The following is a 21,570-nucleotide window of genomic DNA, read 5'->3' on the forward strand; positions in this document are numbered from 1 at the left end:
TGTTTAAACTGGATTTAGAAAAGGTAGACGAACCAGAGATCAAATTGCCAACATCCTCTGGATTATCAAAAAATCACGAGAGTTCGGAAAAACATCTACTTCTGCATTATTGACTATGCCAAAGCCTTTGACTGTGTGGACCACAACAAACTGTGGAAAATTCTGAAAGAGATGGGAATACCAGACCACCTGACCTGTCTCTTGACAAATCTGTATGCAGGTCAGGAATCAACAGTTAGAATTGGACATGGAACAATAGACTAGTTCCAAACTGCGAAAAGAGTACGTCAAGGCTATATATTGTCACCCTGATTATTTAACTTATATGCAGAGTACATCATGAGAAACACTGGGCTGGATGAAGCACAAACCGGAATCAAGATTGCCAGGAGAAATATCAACAACCTCAGATATGCATATGACACCACCCTTATATAAGGCAGAAAGTGAACAACTAAAGAGCCTCCTGATGAAAGTGAGAGTGAAAAAGTTGGCTTGAAACTCAACATTCAGAAAACCAAGTTCATGGCATCGGGTCCCATCACTTCGTGGCAAATAGATGGGGAAACAGTGATAGACTATTTTGGGGGGGTCCCAAATCACTGCAGATGGTGACTGCAGGCATGAAATTAAAGACACTTGCTCCTTGGAAGAAAAGTTATGACCAACCTAGGCAGCATATTAAAAAGCAGAGATATTACTTTGCCAACAAAGGTTCATCTAGTCAAAGCTTTAGTTTTTCCAGTAATCACGTATGGATGTGAGAATTGGATTATAAAGAAAGCTGAGTGCCGAAGAATTGATGCTTTTGAACTGTGGTGTTGGAGAAGACTCTTGAGAGTCTCTTGGACAGCAAGGAGATCCAAACAGTTCATCCTAAAGGAAATCAGTCCTGAATATTCATTGGAAGGACTGATATTGAAGCTGAAACTCCAATATTTTGGCCACCTGATGCGAAGAAGTGACTCATTTGAAAAGACCCTGGTGCTAGGAAAGATTGAAGGCAGTAGAATAAGGGGTGACAGAGGATGAGATGGCTGGATGGCATCACCCACTCAGTGGACTTGAGTTTAAGCAAATTCTGGGGGTTGGTGATGGACAGGGAGGCCTGGCGTGCTGCAGTCCATGGGGTCGCAAAGAGTCGGACACGACTAGCGACTGAACTGACTGAACTGATATTCTTTCCCGGCTTGTTGAATTTCGGTCTGAGATTTTTTCCGTAAGAATTATTCAGCAAGTTTTTTCGGTTCCGCGAAGAGCTTCGGCAGATTTCAGGCAGCACCGAGGGATGGCCGGGCCAAACCCCTGACAGCTGGTCTATTCACTGGGTCTGCAGATGGGGTGGCGACTGCTCAGCGTAGGCCCGTCAAGGAACGATTGTTTCGCAGACTGCAGGTCACACCTTGGCCAGGACGCTGCTTATCGTAGACAGCACGTTATCCTTACAACCCGTACGGTCCCGGCCGTACAATTCTGCGCAGGCGCGGCAGTCGTGCGACATCCGCCACTTACGGCGGAAGCGGTTTGTCCTGGGAGTTGGCGCGGTGCAGGGCTCTTAAGAACGAACGGCTTGGGCGCGGGTAATCAGCTCCCTTTTCCCTTTTCCCCACCTCTTCTAGGTTTTTGGGAGTACCGCGGAGCTACCGGACCTGATGCGGGCGCCCGGTCGTGGACAGTCCCATCCTGCTCCTCTACAACTCGGGGTGCTCCCGCGCCCAGGTGGGGGTGAGGGGCGGGGTCGGGACTGGGTTGGGCTCCATCCTGGCGTCTTCATCTTAAAATCTCCCAGGTAACTCACGGTTTTTCTTGTTTTCCAAGGCTGGTATCCTGGGAGTGTGACTTGCAGGGTCCACCATGGAGCCAGAGCAGATGCTGGAGGGACAGACGCAGGTACTAGGAGGCCCTGGATTTAGGGTGGCTGTGTGCAGTAAGGAAGAGTGGCTGATGCCTCTGTGACTTGTGTTTTGTTTTCTAGGTTGCAGAAAATCCCCACTCTGAATATGGTCTCACAGACAACGTCGAGGTAACTTGCCCAGTTCCTATGCCATATCTTTGCGTCTTTTAAGAGCTGCAGAAAACTTGGGATCCATTTTTGCTAGGTTGCTTTGCACAAGGGAAAACTTTATCATCATGAACCAAATAGTGTCAAATTATGGGCAGCTTATTTTATTAGCAGCACTAATGCTTCGTGGTATGTAGACGTACGTATTAGCTGAGTCCAGGGGTTGAACTTTGAAAATGATATAGAGAAAGAAACGTATATTACTAACGGAGATTGTCAGAATCGTTTTGCTTGGTGGCTGTTTATGTTCTGTTGGAATATTGCAGTGGAAAAACTGCACATTACAATTAGGAAACCCGTTGTTTTTGTAGCAGATAGTGTGCTGGTGAAGTCAACATTTAGTCAAGGTTGATATCTTTGCAGAGTTTATTAGCAGGAGACATTGGAAGCTATAACACAGGTAGTAGACACCGTTTTTGCCTTACATGGTTAAATCTGAATTCAGAGAGTACACGTGCAAAACCGTATACAAAAGGAGTATACTTTTATAGAGCTTTTTCATTAGGTATTAAGAGGTTACTTTCTAAAAGAAGAGGTTACTTTGTAAATGAATGCTAGATCAGTTCAATTAACCAGAGCTAGGTGGGATTTTTTTGCGGGGGCGGGGGGGGGGTGCGGGGCGGGGTGGAGGCAAGAATACTGGAGTGGGTTGCCATTCCCTTCTCCAGGAGATCTTCCTGACCCAGGGATTGAAGCCAGGTCTCTGGCATTGTAGGTAGATGCTTTACCGTCTGAGCCACCATGATATATGATGATATATGATTTTGAAAAAATGATTGCTATAATATGATTTGTGAAGATGAGTTACCATGAAAAAGAGACAAAGATAAAAGGATAAAAACACTGGGATGCATAAAAGCACTGAGGCAGAGAAACACACAGACACCTTTATGGAATTTTCTCACCATGGTTAGTATGTTACAGAGGAACTGGCTTCCACCATCGCCGCAAAACAATCCCCAGGTTTCCAGGTGTTATTTTGGATTTACAGTGTAATGTCGAAAAATCTGAACCTTCAGTCTGGGGATTTATTTCCACCTCTGTGGTGAATGATCCGGAAATACTTCAAGCAGTGAGAGCTCCTTAGGGAAGACATTTGTTATGAATTATGGATGAGGGGGCCGGAGAAGGCAATGGCACCCCACTCCAGTACTCTTGCCTGGAAAATCCCATGGACAGAGGAGCCTGGTGGGCTACAGTCCATGGGGTCGCTAAGAGTCGGGCATAACTGAGCGACTTCACTTTCACGCATTGGAGAAGGAAATGGCAACCCACTTCAGTGTTCTTGCCTGGAGAATCCCAGGGACAGAGGAACCTAGTGGGTTGCTGTCTGTGGGGTCGCACAGAGTCGGACACGACTGAAGCGACTTAGCAGCAGCAGGTGGGATTGGTTAGGAATATAGAGAAAGTGTGTGTTTTATGGGGGAAAGAAAGACATCAGTAATTACGTTTGGATAAATGAGGGCAGGAGCATTTCCAAGTACAGTAATAATAGTAATAGCTACTAGTATTAGCGCTAAGTAACTTTTGTGTATTTTTCCTCTTGCAAAGCTCAGAGAAGTTGACTAACTTGTTTAAGTTAAACCTAGGCAGGCTGACATTTTTGAGGTGGGATTAAATTATATTGCTCATCTTGATCAACTCCAGAATTCCCTGTCATGTGGAGTGACTTCTCTGTGCCTGTAAATTGCCAGGATTATTCATTGGTTTGATAACAGGGTTAAGAGAATTTGAATCTTCATGATGCAGTTTTTAATTGAGCTGCTATGCTGAATCAGATGAAGATACTCTATGCCACTTAGTGTTTTAGTCATTTAAGAGGATTGTTTTTAGGCATCAGTGCAGTCTTTTCTTGTTGATGTTTGTATAAGGAGGCAGAGCCATGATACAGGGATACCAAATACATTTTTTCAAACCTTCAGACCAATTTCCATAGTACAGTGAGAAAAAAGGAAAGTGGAGTGAATGAATGATGATGCTACATTATTTGGTGATTGGTTTTCTTGCTTCCATAATTTTGAAATGCCTGTTCTTTTATGAGTTAATGGTGATAGTAAAATAATAATTATGCTTGTTTGTTTGTGAGGTTTTACTTGGTTAAATAAAGTTAACAACCTTATGTTAGTCCCTTCTTTCAATATGTTATTGTTAATTTACTTGTTTGTGATATCTCAAAGTCTGGAAATCACTGTTCTACAGCTGCTGCTTTTCTTTTTAGAAATTCATTTTTAGAATTCCATTTTATTTTGATTATTGACTTATAATTTTTTTGGTGGCTGCTTTAGGACTTGTACAGAAGTTTAACTTCCCACAATTTACCTCCAAGTGGTATCATATCTTTTCATGTATGGTATAAGGACCTTACAACAGTATCTTTCCATTTGCTCTCTCCAGGCCTTTATACTGTTGTTATCACATATTACATTTCTGCATATGTTATAAACCCTTCAATTGATTGTTTTTATTTTTTCTTTAAAAAGTCAATTATCCTTTTTATTTAAAAAATTTTAAATTGTTTACTTCACATTGTAGTTAATTTATTGCTCTAGAAAATTTTTAAAACCATCAGATTACATAATGATAATGAGACTCTGCCCCCTCCACAATCAACTGAAATTAATGGGCTTCTCTAACTTCAGTCAGTTCAGTTCAGTCACTCAGTCGTGTCCGACTCTTTGTGACCCCATGAATCACAGCACACCAGGCCTCCCTGTCCATCACCAACTCCCGCAGTTCACTCAAACTCACGTCCATCGAGTCGGTGATGCCATCCAACCATCTCATCCTCTGTCATCTCCTTCTCCTCTCGCCCCCAATCCCTCCCAGCATCAGGGTCTTTTCCAATGAGTCAACTCTTCGCATGAGGTGGCCAAAGTATCGGAGTTTCAGCTTTAGCATCAGTCCTTCCAATGAACACCCAGGACTGATCTCCTTTAGAATGGATTGGTTGGATCTCCTTGCAGTCCAAGGGACTTTCAAGAGTCTTCTCCAATACCACAGTTCAAAAGCATCAATTCTTCGGCACTCAGCTTTCTTCACAGTCCAACTCTCACATCCATACATGACCACTGGAAAAACCATAGCCTTGGCTAGACGGACCTTTGTTGGCAAAGTAATGTCTCTGCTTTTGAATATGCTATCTAGGTTGGTCATAACTTTCCTTCCAAGGAGTAACTGTCTTTTAATTTCATGGCTACAATCACCATCTGCAGTGATTTTGGAGCCCCCCCAAAAAAAGTCAGCCACTGTTTCCACTGTTTTCCCATCTATTTCCCATGAAGTGATGGGACCAGATGCCATAATCTTTGTTTTCTGAATGTTGAGCTTTAAGCCAACTTTTTCTCTCTCCTCTTTCACTTTCATCAAGAGGCTTTTTAGTTCCTTTTCTCTTTCTGCCATAAGAGTGGTGTCATCTGCATGTCTGAGGTGATTGATATTTCTCCCGGCAATCTTGATTTCCAGCTTGTGCTTCCTCCAGCCCAGCGCTTCTCATGATGTACTCTGCATATAAGTTAAATAAGCAGAGTGACAATATACAGCCTTGACGTACTCCTTTTCCTGTTTGGAACCAGTCTGTTGTTCCATGTCCAGTTCTTACTGTTGCTTCCTGACCTGCATATAGGTTTCTCAAGAGGCAAGTCAGGTGGTCTGGTATTCCCATCTCTTTCAGAATTTTCCACAGTTTATTGTGATCTACACAGTCAAAGGCTTTGGCATAGTCAATAAAGCTGAAATAGATGTTTTTCTGGAACTCTTGCTTTTTCCATGATCCAGCGGATGTTGGCAATTTGATCTCTGGTTCCTCTGCCTTATCTAAAACCAGCTTGAACATCTGGAAGTTCATGGTTCACGTATTGCTGAAGCCTGGCTTGGAGAATTTTGAGCATTACTTTACTAGCGTGTGAGATGAGTGCAATTGTGTGGTAGTTGGAGCATTCTCTAACTTAGTAGATAAATATTTCAAAATTACAAAAATAGCTGGCTACAGTTGAGCTATCAAGTAAGTATCACATTTCTGTGGATCAAAAAGTTGAATAAAAAGAAAACTGATGTTACTGATAAGTCCCTGAGTGTATTTGAGAAATCCAAGTTACATACACAGAAGAAAACTGGTTACAAAAACCATTACATTACTCAGTATTAACATTTTGCAGTGTTTTAAACAGCAGTAATAAAGATCAGAATGAGTTTTATAAAGGAGTTGATGGAAGCGCAACAAATGTATTAAACATACAACTCAATCATAGTTGGATTATACATCCAATTCCCCCAAACTTATCTCTGCATTGCAAATTAGAAATATATACTGTTTACCTCTTAATTCTTCCTCTGGCCCCATTCCCAATCAATAACCTTACCTATAAACCTTTCTGTTAAATCTTTTAAATCAGATTTGATGGGCGAGTATACATAATCTTCATTATTATTTAAGAACAGATACTAAGTTTAGTCATATGCTAAATCTTCAGTTACATGACTTTCAAAAGGCATCTGCACTGCTGTAATTATGAAAATTTAGGCCTAGGAAACTAAGAAAACTCTCAGTCAAGAATCTGATCTAAGTAATTGTGTAAACTACTGAAACCTGTGTGTGCACATTTCTAAAAAAAGGATTTCGTATTTGAGAAATGTTACTCAATGGGTCTCTGAAAGGAAAAGTGTCTTTTGACTACTGCTCTGTAACGTAAAATGCTAGGTGACCACAGACATTTACCCAGTTGGCTAACAAACAAGCTTACAGTGGGACCTTTTAAAAAAAATGTTTGAAGCCACAGAAATAATTATGAAAATAAAAATTTGGAGGATCATAGCATAAGATACATATAGAATTACTATTATAGTGATACATCAAAAATAAATCTGTCCTAACCAAGTAGCACTTGGTTGGTTCAGAAAAAATTTGAAATTAAACACAGTGGGAAGTGTTTTTGTTAAAATCACCCAAAATTACTAAAAGCCAAAAGAATACTGTCTCAAAATATGCTGAATTTACACGTTAGTATTACCATAATCAACTCATGCCAGGTACAAATTAAGGTTACCAATTAGATGAAAACAATTTTTAGAGCTATTTTTATAAGAGAAATAGATGTACTTTATGATGAAGGCACACCAGTCTAAAGGATTTCTGATACATTGTCACAAGATTTAAACTTACTTAACCATTAACAACAGGTTACAATAAAGTTCCTCAGTGTTTAAAAGTTTGATTTAGCATTCTGGGAAAACGATTATTTTTCTTTTGAGATGTATTTATGTAAATTGCATTGAGGTCAGTTTTACACCTGGAGAGTACCAGCTGCTAATAATACTCATTTGTATTACATATAACTTAGCTGGATGGTAAACTATGCAACTGTTAGTGCTAGTCTGCTCATCAAAGCAATGCTCTGGAGACAAAGTCTTCTTACAAAACAGTGGGCAAGCAGGTTTCATTATTAGATATTCAACAACAGCCCTCAATTCGTTAATGTCCTCTACGATATGGATTTCTTTGAGAGTGGTATTGAGGAATCTATAGTATATAAAAAGCTGGAGCAAACTTTCTTGGCCACTAAAAAAGCATAAAAACTGTAGCAGCCATCAAGATTATTTAATGATAAGTATTGAATTTCAGAATATTCTGTTGATTAGTGCTTAATTTATGGACGAGAGGTCCCAGTAGAGATAAACTATTTGAACCCTTTGCACTAAGTGCCTTTTTCCAGTATGTGGCAGCATGAAGCCAAGAAAATAACAAGACTGGGAGAATATTCATTGTAACTGGAAGAGTTGACAAAGATGAATGAATATAACAGGTAGTGCCAGCAGTCCCCTAACAAAGCTCAGGCCAGGAATGCTCTGCTTAACTGGAAGCGAAGTCATCTTTGGTACAGCCTCAGAGCACTGGCCAGAGCACTTGCCAGCAAAGCAAGTTACTTGGTAACTTGCTTGGTAACAGCTTGCCGCTTCATGCAACCCAGCAAGAGGCAGAACAAACAGAACAGTAAACTGAACAAGCCAGAAAGCCACATTGTTGTTGTCCATTCACTGGCCATCAAGAATTGCACTGTGCCCGCCCCTGGGGGGCCGTTTGGGGAATGTATGCACTATGGGGGTCCCTCACACACGTCTGGGAGGCTGTCTGGTACCAGCAAGATTTCCAGAAAGACCAGAGCAAAGGCGGAGCTGCAGAAAGAGGCCCAGCAGGGTCGACCTAACGCCGCCGCCCGCTCCAGGTGATTGTGGAGCCCGGAAGTGTTCCCTTCACTTCTGTCTAATTATCTCTTTAAAGGAGATTTAAACATTAAGAGGAAGGAGTCACGTTTATCCATATAGTTATTATTTCTGGGTTCTCCGGCCGTCTGTGTAGATCCAGCTTCCCATCTGGCATCATTTCCCTCCTCCTGAAGGGTTTTCTTTAGTGTTTCTTGTAGTGGAGGTCTGCTGGTAAGGAGTTCTTTAAGGTTCTGAATGTCTAAAAAGGTATAATTATTTTCCCCTTGTTTTGAGGTATATTTGCTGAGTGTAGATATGCTTCACTGTCTTCTGGCTGATGTTGTTTCTGATGAAAAGTGTTCTGTCACTACTCTCTTTGCTCCATATTTAAATCCCTTCTCTTTGTGCTTTTAAGATTTTATTACTAGCTTTAGATAACTTAATTTTGATGTGCCTTGGCATAATTTTTTGTTTGTTTTAATGTTTCTTGTGCTTAGGATTGAGTTTCTTGGACCTTTGCATTTAGAATTTTAATGATATTTGAAAATTCAGACATTTCTTCAAATATTTTAAAGTATTTTGTTAGCTTAATTTATTCATTCTTTCCTCTGTCTTCTTTAACATATGGAATATATTATAATAACTAGCTTAATGGCATTGCCAATGCTGTCGGTATCTTTCTGAGTCTGTTTCTGTGAATTGGTTTTTCTCTTCATTATGGGTGGTTTTTTCCTGCTTCTTGGTCTGTCTGGTAATTTTTACTAAGGGCTTTGCACTATGCACTTTGTTGGGTGCTGGTGCATTTTTTTTTTTTTTGCATTTCTTCAAACCTTGAGCTTTGTTCTGGGACATGGTCAAGTTATTTGATCCTTTTGAAGTTTGCCTTTAAGCTTTTTTAAATGGGACCAGATTAGCCTTTGGCAACCCACTTCCATGGACAGAGGAGCCTACACTTTATGGGGTCACAAAGAGTCGGACAGGACTGAGTGACTAACCCACTAGTCTTTAGTTCATGCTTAATTTCTTCCTTGTGTATTCTGCCCAATGCTTCATGTATTACGAGGTTTTCATTCTGGGTCATAGGACCATGAACTACTCCTGGCCTGTGGAGCTCTGGGGATTGTGCCATGTGCTTCTTCCAAGTGGTTTTTTCTTCTGGCCTTGGGTAGTTCCCTCACACTCATGCTCTGACTAGTACGCACCTGAAAACTGGGAGACGATCTCTTTGTCTCTTTCTGATCAACTCCCTTCTGTGAAACTGTCCTCTTAGCGCTCTGCGATTTCTAGTTCCCTTGGTCTCTCTGAATTTTCAACTCTGTCTTCTCATCTTGGGGAGACTGCAGGGCTCTGCTTGGTTCCTTCTTCCTGGGTATCACTGTAAGTTCTTTAGGCAGGATGCAGTAAGCATGGCAATCATAGGATTCACCTCACTTTTTCCCATTTTTATGGTCACTGTTCTACACTCTTAAAAGCTTAATCTATTATGAATATGTGTGTTAGTTTGGATATACGTTTGACCCTTGAACAGCATAGGTTTGAACTGCGTGGGTCCACTTAAATGTGGATTTTTTTCCAATAGTAAATACTGTAGTACTGCGTGATTTCCAGTTGGTTGAACCCAAGGATGTAGAACTGTAGGTACAGAACCACAGATATGGAGGAGCCAACTGTAAGTTATAGGTGGGTTTTGGCTGGGCAGAACGTGTTGGTGCCCCAAACCTTCATGTTCAGGGGTCAACTGTAAATTTTTTTAGATTAATTTAGGATTTTGACTACTAAAATTAAGCATTACAGTACATCGTAAGTATTTAGTGAATGTTTAAATGATATAAATCAGAGAACTTGTTAAGGACCTTATTATAGGATCTATTAGAGTTGCTTAGGTATTGGTGTTTTTTGTTAAGGTATTGGGATGTCATGTAAATGACTAGTTTTTATCATATATTTGTTGAAATTTACTGATGAACAAGAAGTTTCTTAATTCATGGGCAAATAGCTATTCCATTCATTAGCATATATAATTTTTATTAAGTCCAAAAATTAGACTGAAAAATCATAAGCAAAACTAGACAAGTTATCTGATAGTTCTGGCAAATGTTTTGAAAAGCATGGTATGTATGTTATATGCTTAAAGTTTTTTCTCAGTTTTTACAAAATAAAAAATTTTCTTAAAAAAATTAAGTATAGAAAAATAGTTTTTATAATTATTGACTTATTTATATCCATTCCAGTATGATTGGAACAAAAGTTCTTTAAATAAAAGTGCTCTTAATAGTGTTTTGACTTTTGAGATGGCGACTTATTTCTAAACTTCTGAAATGGTAGATTTTCAGAAGGCATAGCTTTTTAGTAAAGCAGTTTTTGATACTCTGGATATCAGATGAATCTATATGAAAGGCCTGAATTTTCTCATGGGGATTCTTAGTGAAGGAAGTATAAGTCATCATTTTCTAAACATCATTTAAATATCACAGTAATGATCTTTCCCGTGTTAGTAATTTCTTCTGTTTTTTGGCTATTTTTACTTAATATTTTTTCTTAAATTTACTTAAAAAAAATCAGATGTATTTATTTTAAAAAGAAACATAAATGGAAAAGCATTCTCATTGTGGTAGAGGTAACTATAAAAATGAAAACAGGGAATTCAAAACAGACTACAAAACAGAAGTAATATATTTTAGCTCTGTTGCCTGTTGAAGCCTCTGAGCCTGAAACCTGTTCCCTGTCTAAGGAGGGAGGTTAGCAAGTGTTACAGAAGTGTTAGAGACATGTTAGGATCAAACTGAGACTTTGTCCTTGATATTATCTGTGATGAAAAAATTGAAACAGAACTAGTTTTCTCACTGTGATTCAGTGCTGCTGCTGCTGCTAAGTCACTTCAGTCGTGTCCGACTCTGTGCGACCCCATAGACGGCAGCCCACCAGGATCCCCTGTCTCTGGGATTCTCCAGGCAAGAAAACTGGAGTGGGTTGCCATTTCCTTCTTCAATGCAGGAAAGTGAAAAGTGAAAGTGAAGTCGCTCAGTCCTGTCCGACTCTTAGCGACCCCATGGACTGTAGCCTACCAGGCTCCTCCGTCCATGGGATTTCCCAGGCAAGAGTAGTGGAGTGGGGTGCCATTGCCTACTTAGTGTCATGTCCAGATTTTTTTGAAGCACACTGTAAGAAGGTATTCTCAAAGAAAAAGTACTTATTTTTGCTCCTACAAAAGGCAAAGAGAGAAAGTAAGTGAGCATCTGGAGATACGACATTAAAAGGATGAGATATTATGATGCCTTCAGAAAATTCTTGAATGACATTTAGAAATGGGTCTGATTTTATTTTGGCAGAGAGATTTGCAGTTTTAATATTTATGCATTTTTTTTTTAATTCTCTAGAGGATAGTAGAAAATGAGAAAATTAACGCAGAAAAGTCATCAAAACAGAAAGTGGATCTCCAGTCTTTGCCAACTCGTGCCTATCTGGATCAGACAGTTGTGCCTATCTTATTACAAGGACTTGCTGTACTTGCAAAGGAAAGGTAAGATAATAGTGTCTGTCTGCAAATGGGCTTACCAGAGAAAGCAAAATAATAACTTCCCTGGTTGAAATATTAATTATGTGTAGTTATTTTTTTTACTGTATAAGGAACTTATAGATACTAAAGATTTTTTAAAAAGAAGTCAGATATAACCTCAGTTCAGACATTTTATTTTTCTACTAGTCTTAGATCCTATGTGTATATTTGTAATCATGGTATACATGTAATTTTATATCTCGTTTTTGAACATTTAGGTTCAATTTCCTTTATTGTTGTTGGTCACCAGGTAGTTTATCTGCTTTCATTTCTTTTTGTTTTTGTTTAATTACTTCCTTATGATAAACACCCAAGAGTTGGTTTACTATTTCAAATGACATGACTATTTTTATGGTGTTTGACCCATAATAATATATTTCCATCGAAAAGTTTATCCTTAAGATTCTTCCAGTGTAGCCTTAGCTACATGTGTTATAAACTTTTTTTTACCAAGTTGTTTTAATTTACATTTTTTTGTTAGCAAGATTACAATTTTTTCTCTGTCCTGTACATATTTTTTCCCTGATAAGTCTACCTAAATTATTTTTGTATAAGTAAATCAATAAGAAAATTTTTTTTTGTAAGTTACGTTAGTCAATATTTATTGGGTGTAACTGGCTTCCAGGTGGCGCAGTGGTAAAGAACCTTCCCTCCAGTGCACGAAAAATGGGAGATGTGGGTTCAGTCCCTAAGTGGGGAAGATCCCCTGGAGAAGGAAATGGCAACCCACTCCAGTATTCTTGCTTGGATATTTTTCTCAAAAGACTAATGGTGAACACTGTAAAAGAAGGCCAGTATATTGGAAATTCTAAATATTACTTTAAATTCTAGAAGAATAAAATTTGAAAAAGTTTTAAAGTAATATTCTGTTAATAAATGCAAGTTTTTGCATTTATTGTAAGGCATTTTAGCAAAATAATCCCTCAAATTATTATGTAACAAGTATTGTCTGTGTCTGCTGCTGCTGCTGCTAAGTCACTTCAGTTATGTCCGACTCTGTGCGACCCTATAGACAGCAGCCCACCAGGCTCCGCCATCCCTGGAATTCTCCAAGCAAGAACACTGGAGTGGGCTGCCATTTCCTTCTCCAATGCATGAAAGTGAAAAGTGAAAGTGAAGTCGCTCAGTCCTGTCCGACTCCTAGCGACCCCATGGACTGCAGCCTGGCTCCTCTGTCCATGGGATTTTCCAGGCAAGAGTACTGGAGTGGGTTGCCATTGCCTTCTCCATGTCTCTGTCTAGTTAGTTCAAAAGGCTATTTAAAGTGCTAAGAGAACGTTTAGAGATTATTGTAAATCAGTTCTAAATATGCTTTTTTATAATAGAGTTTAAAATAGATGTTCCCCCAACTTTTCATTTTTGGACCTGTTTTATCAGCAAAAAGAACATATGTAAAGGTGATAAATGTGAAATAACATTTTATTAAAATTTTTTTTCCAGTTTTATTGAGAAAAACATGGACATACATCACTGTTTAAAGTATACAGCATGGTGGTTTACCACATAGGTTTAGTTAACATCCATTATCTCATATATAGATACAGTGGAGAAAAAAGAAAGCATCTTTTTGTTATGAGAACTCTTAGGATCTACTCTTTTAATGACTTTCTTGTATATCACATAGCAGTGTCAGCTATGGTCATGTTGCACATTACATCCTTTGTACTTATCATTGGAGTTTTGTACCTTTTGACCGCCTTCTTCCAGCTCCCTCTCCTACCCGCTGCTTAATTTTAAGATATGTTTAAGGGACTTCGTGGCAATCCAGTGGGTTAAGACTCTGTGCTTCCACTGCAGGGGCACAGGTTCAATGCCTAGTCCAGGAACTAAGATCTTGTATCCCATATGGGGCAGCCAAAAAAAAAAAGAAAAGATTTTATGGAACAATACATTTAACACATCTAGAATGTAAATTTCTAAAATTTGGATTTCTTTTCCCTTACAGACCACCAAATCCCATTGAATTTCTAGCATCATATCTTTTAAAAAACAAGGCACAGTTTGAAGATCGAAACTGACTTATTGGGAAGAACAGAAAAATTTGGTTTCTACTGTAGATTTACATGATTAAGAGGCAGCTTTAGTTGCCATGATTCCCCACCCACCCCTTTTTGGAAGAATAAGAACCTTCAGGACAACAGAACTTATTTCGGAGTTGCAGAAGAAGACATCATTTCCCTTATTGATTTAATCACAAACTTATTTAATAAATGTGTTCCGTGCAATTTTTTCAGATTGTCTTTAACTTTGTTTTTAAAATGACCTTCAAAATAAACTGTTAAAACATCATTATTTTACAGTAGTTTTTGTTCTATGTGGCAAATATTTTATGTGGTTCAATTGTTTTCATGTATTACTTACTTCCACGTGTCTTAGCATGTTGTAGAGTTTTACAACAGTGTGAAAATATACCATAGTCAATTAGAATATAAAAAACTCTCAGCCAGTTTTTGTAGTGTTGTTCCTGGATCTCTGAGAGACTAGGATTTGGGCATCTTCAGTTTTTAACAGATGTCATTGGTGATTCTAACACATAATAAATTTGGAGTTCTGTTGTAAGTACTGCAGAGGGTGTACAATATCCTTCGGTGCTGTCAACCTTTATGGTATTAATATAATAAAAAATATCATTTATTATAGTTCTACTATGTGTTAGGTGCAGAATTATTTTATTTAAATTATCTCTAATGTAGCAACTCTGCAAAGTAGATCTTGTTATTCCGATTTTGCAGATGAAACTGATTGGGAGAGGTTAAGTGACTTGCTCAAGGCCACACAGCTGGTAAGTGCTTGAATGGGCATTAAGACCCAGTTCTACCAATGTGTTGCTGATAGCTAAGAGAGAAGTTCTTGGGCTAGTTAACATACTGCTTTTTGCAATTAAAAAACACCAGCTAGTCCTTCTATTGTTTTTCAGGTCTGCTCACTTTGTCCTGTATGAAGAAATTGAGATAATGCACTAGCTCAGAAAAGAGAAAATTGTCTGCAGAGAGCCAGGCAGGAAAAACATTCACTAGAGCAGTGGTTTCTCAACTGGGGGTGATTTCGCACCCATCTCCCCTCCTTTCCCAAGGGACATTAGGGGATGTCCAGAAACATTTTGGTGTCATAACTGGAGTAAGGTGAGATTCTACTGGCATCTAGTGGATAATTGCCAGGAACACTGCTAAATAATCTTAATGCACAGACAGCCTGGGTGTCCCACACATTCCCCCAAATCATCCAGCTCAAAATGTCAGTAGTTCTAAGGTTGAGAAATCCTGCTTTGGAAGCATGTTAGAGAACATGTCTCCAAGCTAAACATGTGAAGTTGGAGTTAGAAATGTAATGCTGACATGGTATGTCTTACAGTTCTCTTTAATACAGCAAAAACATATTAAAGTTCTCTTTAATATAGCAAAAAAGGAGTGACACTTGGGGAGGTGATATGGTTTTGATGTATCTATGCGGGTTGATAGGTCTGAATGGGAAAAACCTGGAAATACTGGACTCATACACTGCTTATAGATTTTGCAAGTATTAATTTCACTAAATTTATTTTGGTGATTAATATGTTAATCTGCCTTTTTTAAAAAATTTGAGTATTTTATTAAAGCATAAATAGTTTCAACAGTCCATCAGCGATTCACATCAGAGCCACTTGTGAAACTTCATATATAAATATAAAATATATTAAAAGTATAAATAGAAATTATATCTGTTATATATCTCATGCATATATATCTCTATATGCATGCCTGGACCCTGGAGAGCCTGATGCAACTGGAATAGAGCCCAGGCTTCTCATTTTGAGAGAAACTCTAAGGCATTCTCATACCACCTTTGGTTAGCGACTGAATTAGAAGTAATTCAGTACTCTGCCTAGTGCTGCATTACTTTTAGTGTTCTATTGAGTTATCTTCAAGATAGGGCTTAAATTATTCAATCTTAAAATTGATACCTTTTTCAGTAAGGACTGAGAATAGGCGTGTCTTGCTGGCAGTGCACATCCCACTTAGCGCTCACCATATGCCAAGGCCCATTCTAAGTACATGAATTGTCATTTAATCCTCAAAACCCTGTGATGTAGGTTAAGGTGAAAAAAGTGAGATTTAATTAACTTGCTTAAAGTTACAGGGGAAGTAGGTTTGGGGCAGAGATTCAAACCCAGCTTAAATGCTGTATTGGCTCCCTTCCCTTAATGCTGTATTGCCCTCAGGTGTGCTTAAAATTTTTCCTTGAGGGGGAAAAAATCAGTCTGTTTTTATGTGTGTACAATAGAAGCCCTCTTATCTGGTTGGTAGATTAAAAGAAGGAGTCATAATAAGGAATCATAAAAGACACTGAACAGTTTTTTTTTTTTTTAATCTTTATTATTAACTTCATAATATTTTTTATTTCAGCCATTGCTTTGGGTATGGATTCTTTGATTGGAATTCTGTATTTCTTCCACAAACCACTCCTATAATGTATGCAGTTTCAGGTTTTTTGAAAGTAGAATAAGATCTTAGGCAAAATGATACGATACTGAAAGAGGAACTCCCCAGAGCGGTAGGTGCCCAATATGCTACTGGAGAACAATGGAGAAATAACTCCAGAAAGAATGAAGGGATGGAGCCAAAGCAAAAACAATACCCCGTTGTGGATGTGACTGGTGATGGAAGCAAGGTCCAATGCTGTAAAAAGCAATATTGCAGAGGAACCTGGAATGTCAGGTCCATGAATCAAGGCAAATTGAAAGTGGTCAAACAAGAGATGGCAAGAGTGAACGTTGACATTCTAGGAATCAGCAAACTAAAATGGACTGGAATGGGTGAATTTAACTCAGATGACCATTATATCTACTACTGCGGGCAGGAATCCCTCAGAAGAAATGGAGTAGCCATCATGGTCAACAAAAGAGTCTGAAATGCAGTACTTGGATGCAATCTCAAAAATGACAGAATGATCTCTGTTCGTTTCCAAGGCAAACCATTCAGTATCACAGTAATCCAAGTCTATGCCCCAACCAGTAATGCTGAAGAAGCTATTCATTATTTTTCGCCTTCCTTTATAGAACGAACTCCTGCATTATCCTATATTTATACAAAGCTTATTGCTTATGAAGAGACGGTATTGTTAGAAAAGAGCTAATTGCGTGTGGAATAACCCCTGGTTGTCCAGTTGTGCCACCACCGTTTGCTGAAAATTCAGATGATCTTTTCTCTGTTGTATTGCCTCTGTTCCTTTGTCAAAGATCAGGTGACTGTATGCATGAGGGTCCTTTTCTGGGTTCTCCATTCTCTTCCATAACTCAATTTGTTCTTTAATCAATTATGTTCAAGCTGGTTTTAGAAAAGGCAGAGGAACCAGAGATCAAATTGCCAACATCCGCTGGATCATGGAAAAAGCAAGAGAGTTCCAGAAAAACATCTATTTCTGCTTTCTTGACTATGCCAAAACCTTTGACTGTGTGGATCACAATAAACTGTGGAAAATTCTGAAAGAGATGGGAATACCAGACCACCTGACCTGCCTCTTGAGAAACCCATATGCAGGTCAGGAAGCAACAGTTAGAACTGGACATGGAACAAACAGACTGGTTCCAAATAGCAGAAGGAGTACGTCAAGGCTGTATATTGTCACCCTGCTTATTTAACTTCTATGCAGAGTACATGATGAGAAACGCTGGACTGGAAGAAGCGCAAGCTGGAATCAAGATTACCAGGAGAAATATCAATCACCTCAGATATGCAGATGACACCACCCTTATGGCAGAAAGAGAAGAGGAACTCAAAAGCCTCTTGATGAAAGTGAAAGAGGAGAGTGAAAAAGTTGGCTTAAAGCTCAACATTCAGAAAACGAAGATCCTGGCATCCCGTCCCACCACTTCATGGGAAATAGATGGGGAAACATTGGAAACAGTGTCAGACTTTATTTTTTTGGGCTCCAAAATCACTGCAGATGGTGACTGCAGCCATGAAATTAAAAGACGCTTACTCCTTGGAAGAAAAGTTATGACCAACCTAGATAGCATATTCAAAAGCAGAGACATCACTTTGCCAACAAAGATCCGTTTAGTCAAGGCTATGGTTTTTCCTGTGGTCATGTATGGATATGAGAGTTGGACTGTGAAGAAAGCTGAGTACCGAAGAATTGATGCTTTTGAACTGTGGTGTTGGAGAAGACTCCTGAGAGTACACCCTTGGAGATCCAACCAATCCATTCTAAAGGAGATCAGTCCTGGGTGTTCTTTGGAAGGACTGATGCTAAAGCTGAAACTCCAGTACTTTGGCCACCTCATGTGAAGAGTTGACTCATTGGAAGAGACTGATGCTGGGAGGGATTGGGGGCAGGAGGAGAAGGGGACAACAGGGGATGAGATGGCTGGATGGCATCACCGACTTGACAGATGTGAGTTTGAGTGAACTCCTCGAATTGGTGATCTACAAGGAGGCCTGGCATGCTGCAATTCATGGGGTCGCAGAGAGTCGGACACGACTGAGCAACTGAACTGAACTGAACTGACTGAAGATTTTAGACATGAGATCTTAATGCCTTAAGGTGTTAAGTGTATAATGATCCTTTTTTCATGAGTTTTTTCTCCTGCCTTTGGTCATCTTATCCGCCTCTCATTTGACAGTTGTTTTTATTGAGTCCAAAGCATTTCACCTAATTTTTGTACTAATACCTTTTGCATTATGTATTTCTATTTCATTGGCTTGTGTAATATTTTATTAAATTATGTAATGGCAGTACCTTGTACATCTGGTATAAATAGGTTGGAGAATGTGATTAAGCCTTGTTAGTGATGCACACACACCTGGGAGATGAGTTGCAACAGTGTGAATTTCCTAAGTGTAATCTACCAGCTTTAAGAATTCAGCTTGTGTGGACATGGTACAGTGTATTTACTATGGAGATGGAGAACATCGCTTTACTCCAGTAAGCTGGTTAAATAGGAATCACTTAAGCAAGCTTCTGCTATACTTCGAGGAGGTATTTCATGTGTAGCTGACAATTATAGTATGGAAACAGTTCCTATCCTTTGATTAGGAAGATAATGTTTAGTAAGCAAATTTTACAATAATAGAGTAAAAGTACTATATCCTATAGAGTGAATTTCTTTTTTTTTTTTTTAGAGTGAATTTCTTGAAAAAGGTGGATAAGTGAGAGGACCAGTACAGTAAATCAGGAATAGATTCCCAAAGGATATGGAGACCTTAAGTTGGAAAAACAGGGACTTCCCTGGTGGTCTAGTGTTTAGGACTCCGTGCTTTCACCACCAAGTTCAATTCAGTTCAGTCGCTCAGTCATGTCCGACTCTTTGTGACCCCATGAATTGCAGCATGCCAGGCCTCCCTGTCCATCACCAACTCCCGGAGTTCACTCAGACTCATGTCCATCGAGTCAGTGATGCCATCCTGCCATCTCATCCTCTGTCGTCCCCTTCTCCTCCTGCCCACAATCCCTCTCAGCATCAGAGTCTCTTCCAATGAGTCAACTCTTCACATGAGGTGGCCAAAGTACTGGAGTTTCAGCTTTAGCATCATTCCTTCCAAAGAAATCCCAGGGCTGATCTCCTTCAGAATGGACTGGTTGGATCTCCTTGCAGTCCAAGGGACTCTCAAGAGTCTTCTCCAACACCACAGTTCAAAAGCATCAATTCTTCGGCGCTCAGCTTTCTTCACAGTCCAACTCTCACATCCATACATGACCACTGGAAAAACTATAGCCTTGACTAAACGGACCTTTGTTGGCAAAGTGATGTTTCTGCTTTTGAATATGCTATCTAGGTTGGTCATAACTTTCCTTCCAAGGAGTAAGCGTCTTTTAATTTCATGGCTGCAGTCACCATCTGCAGTGATTTTGGAGCCCCAAAAAATAAAGTCTGACACTGTTTCCACTGTTTCCCCATCTATTTCCCATGAAGTGATGGGACCAGATGCCATGGTCTTCATTTTCTGAATGTTGAACTTTAAGCCAACTTTTTCACTCTCCTCTTTCACTTTCATCAAGAGGCTTTTTAGTTCCTCCTCACTTTCTCACTGCCAAGGGCACAGGTTTAATCCCGGTCAGGGAACTAGATTCCCACACGCTGGGGCCAAAAATATAAACGTTTTAGTAGAAGAAAACTGTCTTCCTAATTCTGGTGAACCTATTGGGAGAATATTGAACCTTTGTTTAAATTTCATTTAGGAAGGACTTCTCTGGTGGTTCAGTGGTTGAGTCTTCACCTTCCAATGCAGGGGGTGTGAATTTGATCCCTGGTCAGGAAGCTAAGATCCCACATGCTTCTGGGCCAAAAAGCCAAAATATAAAACAGAAGCAACATTGTAACAAATTCAATAAAGACTTTAAAAATAAATAAATTTCATTTAGGAAAAGGTATAGGAGATTTTGGGTTTTCCAGGTGGCTCAGTGGGTCAAGAAGCCAACTGTAATGCAGGAGACACAGGGGACACAGATTCAATCCCTGGGTCAGAAGATCCCCTGGAGTAGGAAATGGCAACCCATTCCAGTATTCTTGCCTGGAGAATCCCATGGACACAGGAGCCTGGTGGGCCATAGTCCAAGGGGTCACAAAGACTCAGACACAACTGGGCACAGACACACACCACAGGAGATCTTAAGATTGATAACCTTCCATTAGCAACATGATAGAATGGTTGTAGGGACTGCATTAAATATTGTAGCCAGGTATGTTCCTTGACTGGATTCCAAAAAGGTATTAACAAATAGGCCTGATACATATGTCTAAGTATAGCCACAAGCGGAAAAAGATGGATGGTGTAAATGACTACTTCTGAGGATCCACTTGCTTAAAATCTCTGGAGTTAAAGTAGGTGATCTAGGGAAATAGATCACCAGAGCTAAAGGGGGCAGTCAGTAATGAATAAGAATTTTCTTTATAAGAAAACTCGTCAGCCTTTAAATACTTTAAATGTTTTGACTCAGTTTAATTTCTCTGTTTGTTAATCCTAAATAATTAACAAACTTGCAGAAAGGTCCGTGTACAAATTTTACTCCAAAAAATGGGAAGTGAACAAGTTTTCATCTTGTGGGAATCATTAAACATGTAAAGACTTAGCCTAGCGTCAGGTACATAGTAAAGGTTTAGTAAATATTCCTTATGGAGAATGATTTCTAAAGAAGAAAAGGGCTAAGTCAACGGATACTAGGTTATAGTGTTAACTGAAATCAAAAGAGCATCCTTATGCTAAACTCTTCTCTCAAGTTTCACTTTTTCAAAACCCTGTGGTATTCTAGAATGTTTTTCTGGTAAAGAGCTTTAGGAATTAGAGGGCTCCTCAGTCTAGCAGTTGTGTATAAAGTGAAGGTGAAAGTCGTTCAGTCGTGTCCGACTCTTTGCAACCCCATGGACTATACAGTTCATGGAATTCTCTAGGTCAGAATACTGGAATGGGTAGCCTTTCCCTCCAGGGGATCCTTTCCAGGGGATCTTTGCAACTCAGGGATCGAACTCGGGTCTCCTGCATTGCAGGCAGATTCTTTACCAGCTGAGCCACAAGGGAAGCCCAGGTGTGTATAAGTAAGATTTAAAAATGGGCAGTTTAATACTGCCATATAAGCTCCAAAAATGAAGCCTAATAAATTACCTATTTTGGGATATAGGTAGTGTACGTATATGGCACAAAGTTCAAAAGATACACAAAGATGTACACTGACTGTTAGCAGTTTGTTGTATCCTTCTAGAAATATTCCACATCTATGCAAGTGTGTGAGAATAGAAGTATTTGGTTTTACACAAATGATATCGTAACCATACACATTG

The 21,570-nt window shown here is 39.3% G+C and overlaps 1 protein-coding gene and 1 pseudogene across 4 annotated transcripts; one reads left to right on the forward strand and one right to left on the reverse strand.

Annotated features, from left to right (window-relative positions):
• Positions 1–1,184: 1,184 nt before the first annotated feature.
• On the forward strand, positions 1,185–14,105 carry DPY30 (dpy-30 histone methyltransferase complex regulatory subunit). 4 transcript variants are annotated; one of them, XR_015137267.1, is made up of 6 exons: positions 1,185–1,719; positions 1,819–1,890; positions 1,976–2,023; positions 11,638–11,780; positions 12,829–13,008; positions 13,762–14,105. XR_015137267.1 is itself a non-coding variant. In XM_086327548.1 (6 exons), exons 2-6 carry the CDS (start codon positions 1,855–1,857, stop codon positions 13,832–13,834), a joined length of 480 nt encoding a protein of 159 aa, XP_086183674.1. In that variant the 5' UTR covers positions 1,507–1,580; positions 1,819–1,854; the 3' UTR covers positions 13,835–14,105. The 4 variants fall into 4 exon arrangements, 3 of the variants coding, with proteins under 3 accessions (XP_086183674.1, XP_086183676.1, XP_086183675.1); XM_086327548.1 differs by having other exon boundaries at positions 1,507–1,580; XM_086327550.1 differs by lacking the exon at positions 12,829–13,008 and having other exon boundaries at positions 1,507–1,719.
• LOC147363546 (transmembrane protein 33 pseudogene) lies at positions 7,411–9,389 on the reverse strand (annotated as a pseudogene).
• Positions 14,106–21,570: the final 7,465 nt, after the last annotated feature.

Source organism: Bos grunniens, chromosome 11 (genome assembly GCF_055505025.1).
Source record: "Bos grunniens cultivar Pamir isolate PY7600 chromosome 11, Bosgru_T2T1.0, whole genome shotgun sequence".
NCBI classification, from domain to species: Eukaryota; Metazoa; Chordata; class Mammalia; order Artiodactyla; family Bovidae; genus Bos; species Bos grunniens.

Bases quoted from the DNA above. Each gene is read 5' to 3' on its own strand.
- DPY30 (XM_086327548.1), top strand. From the start codon at position 1,855: ATGGAGCCAGAGCAGATGCTGGAGGGACAGACGCAG. The intron at 2,024-11,637 runs GTAACTTGCCCA...TTAATTCTCTAG, and splicing joins GTCTCACAGACAACGTCGAG to AGGATAGTAGAAAATGAGAA. The intron at 11,781-12,828 runs GTAAGATAATAG...GCGACCCTATAG, and splicing joins GCTGTACTTGCAAAGGAAAG to ACAGCAGCCCACCAGGCTCC.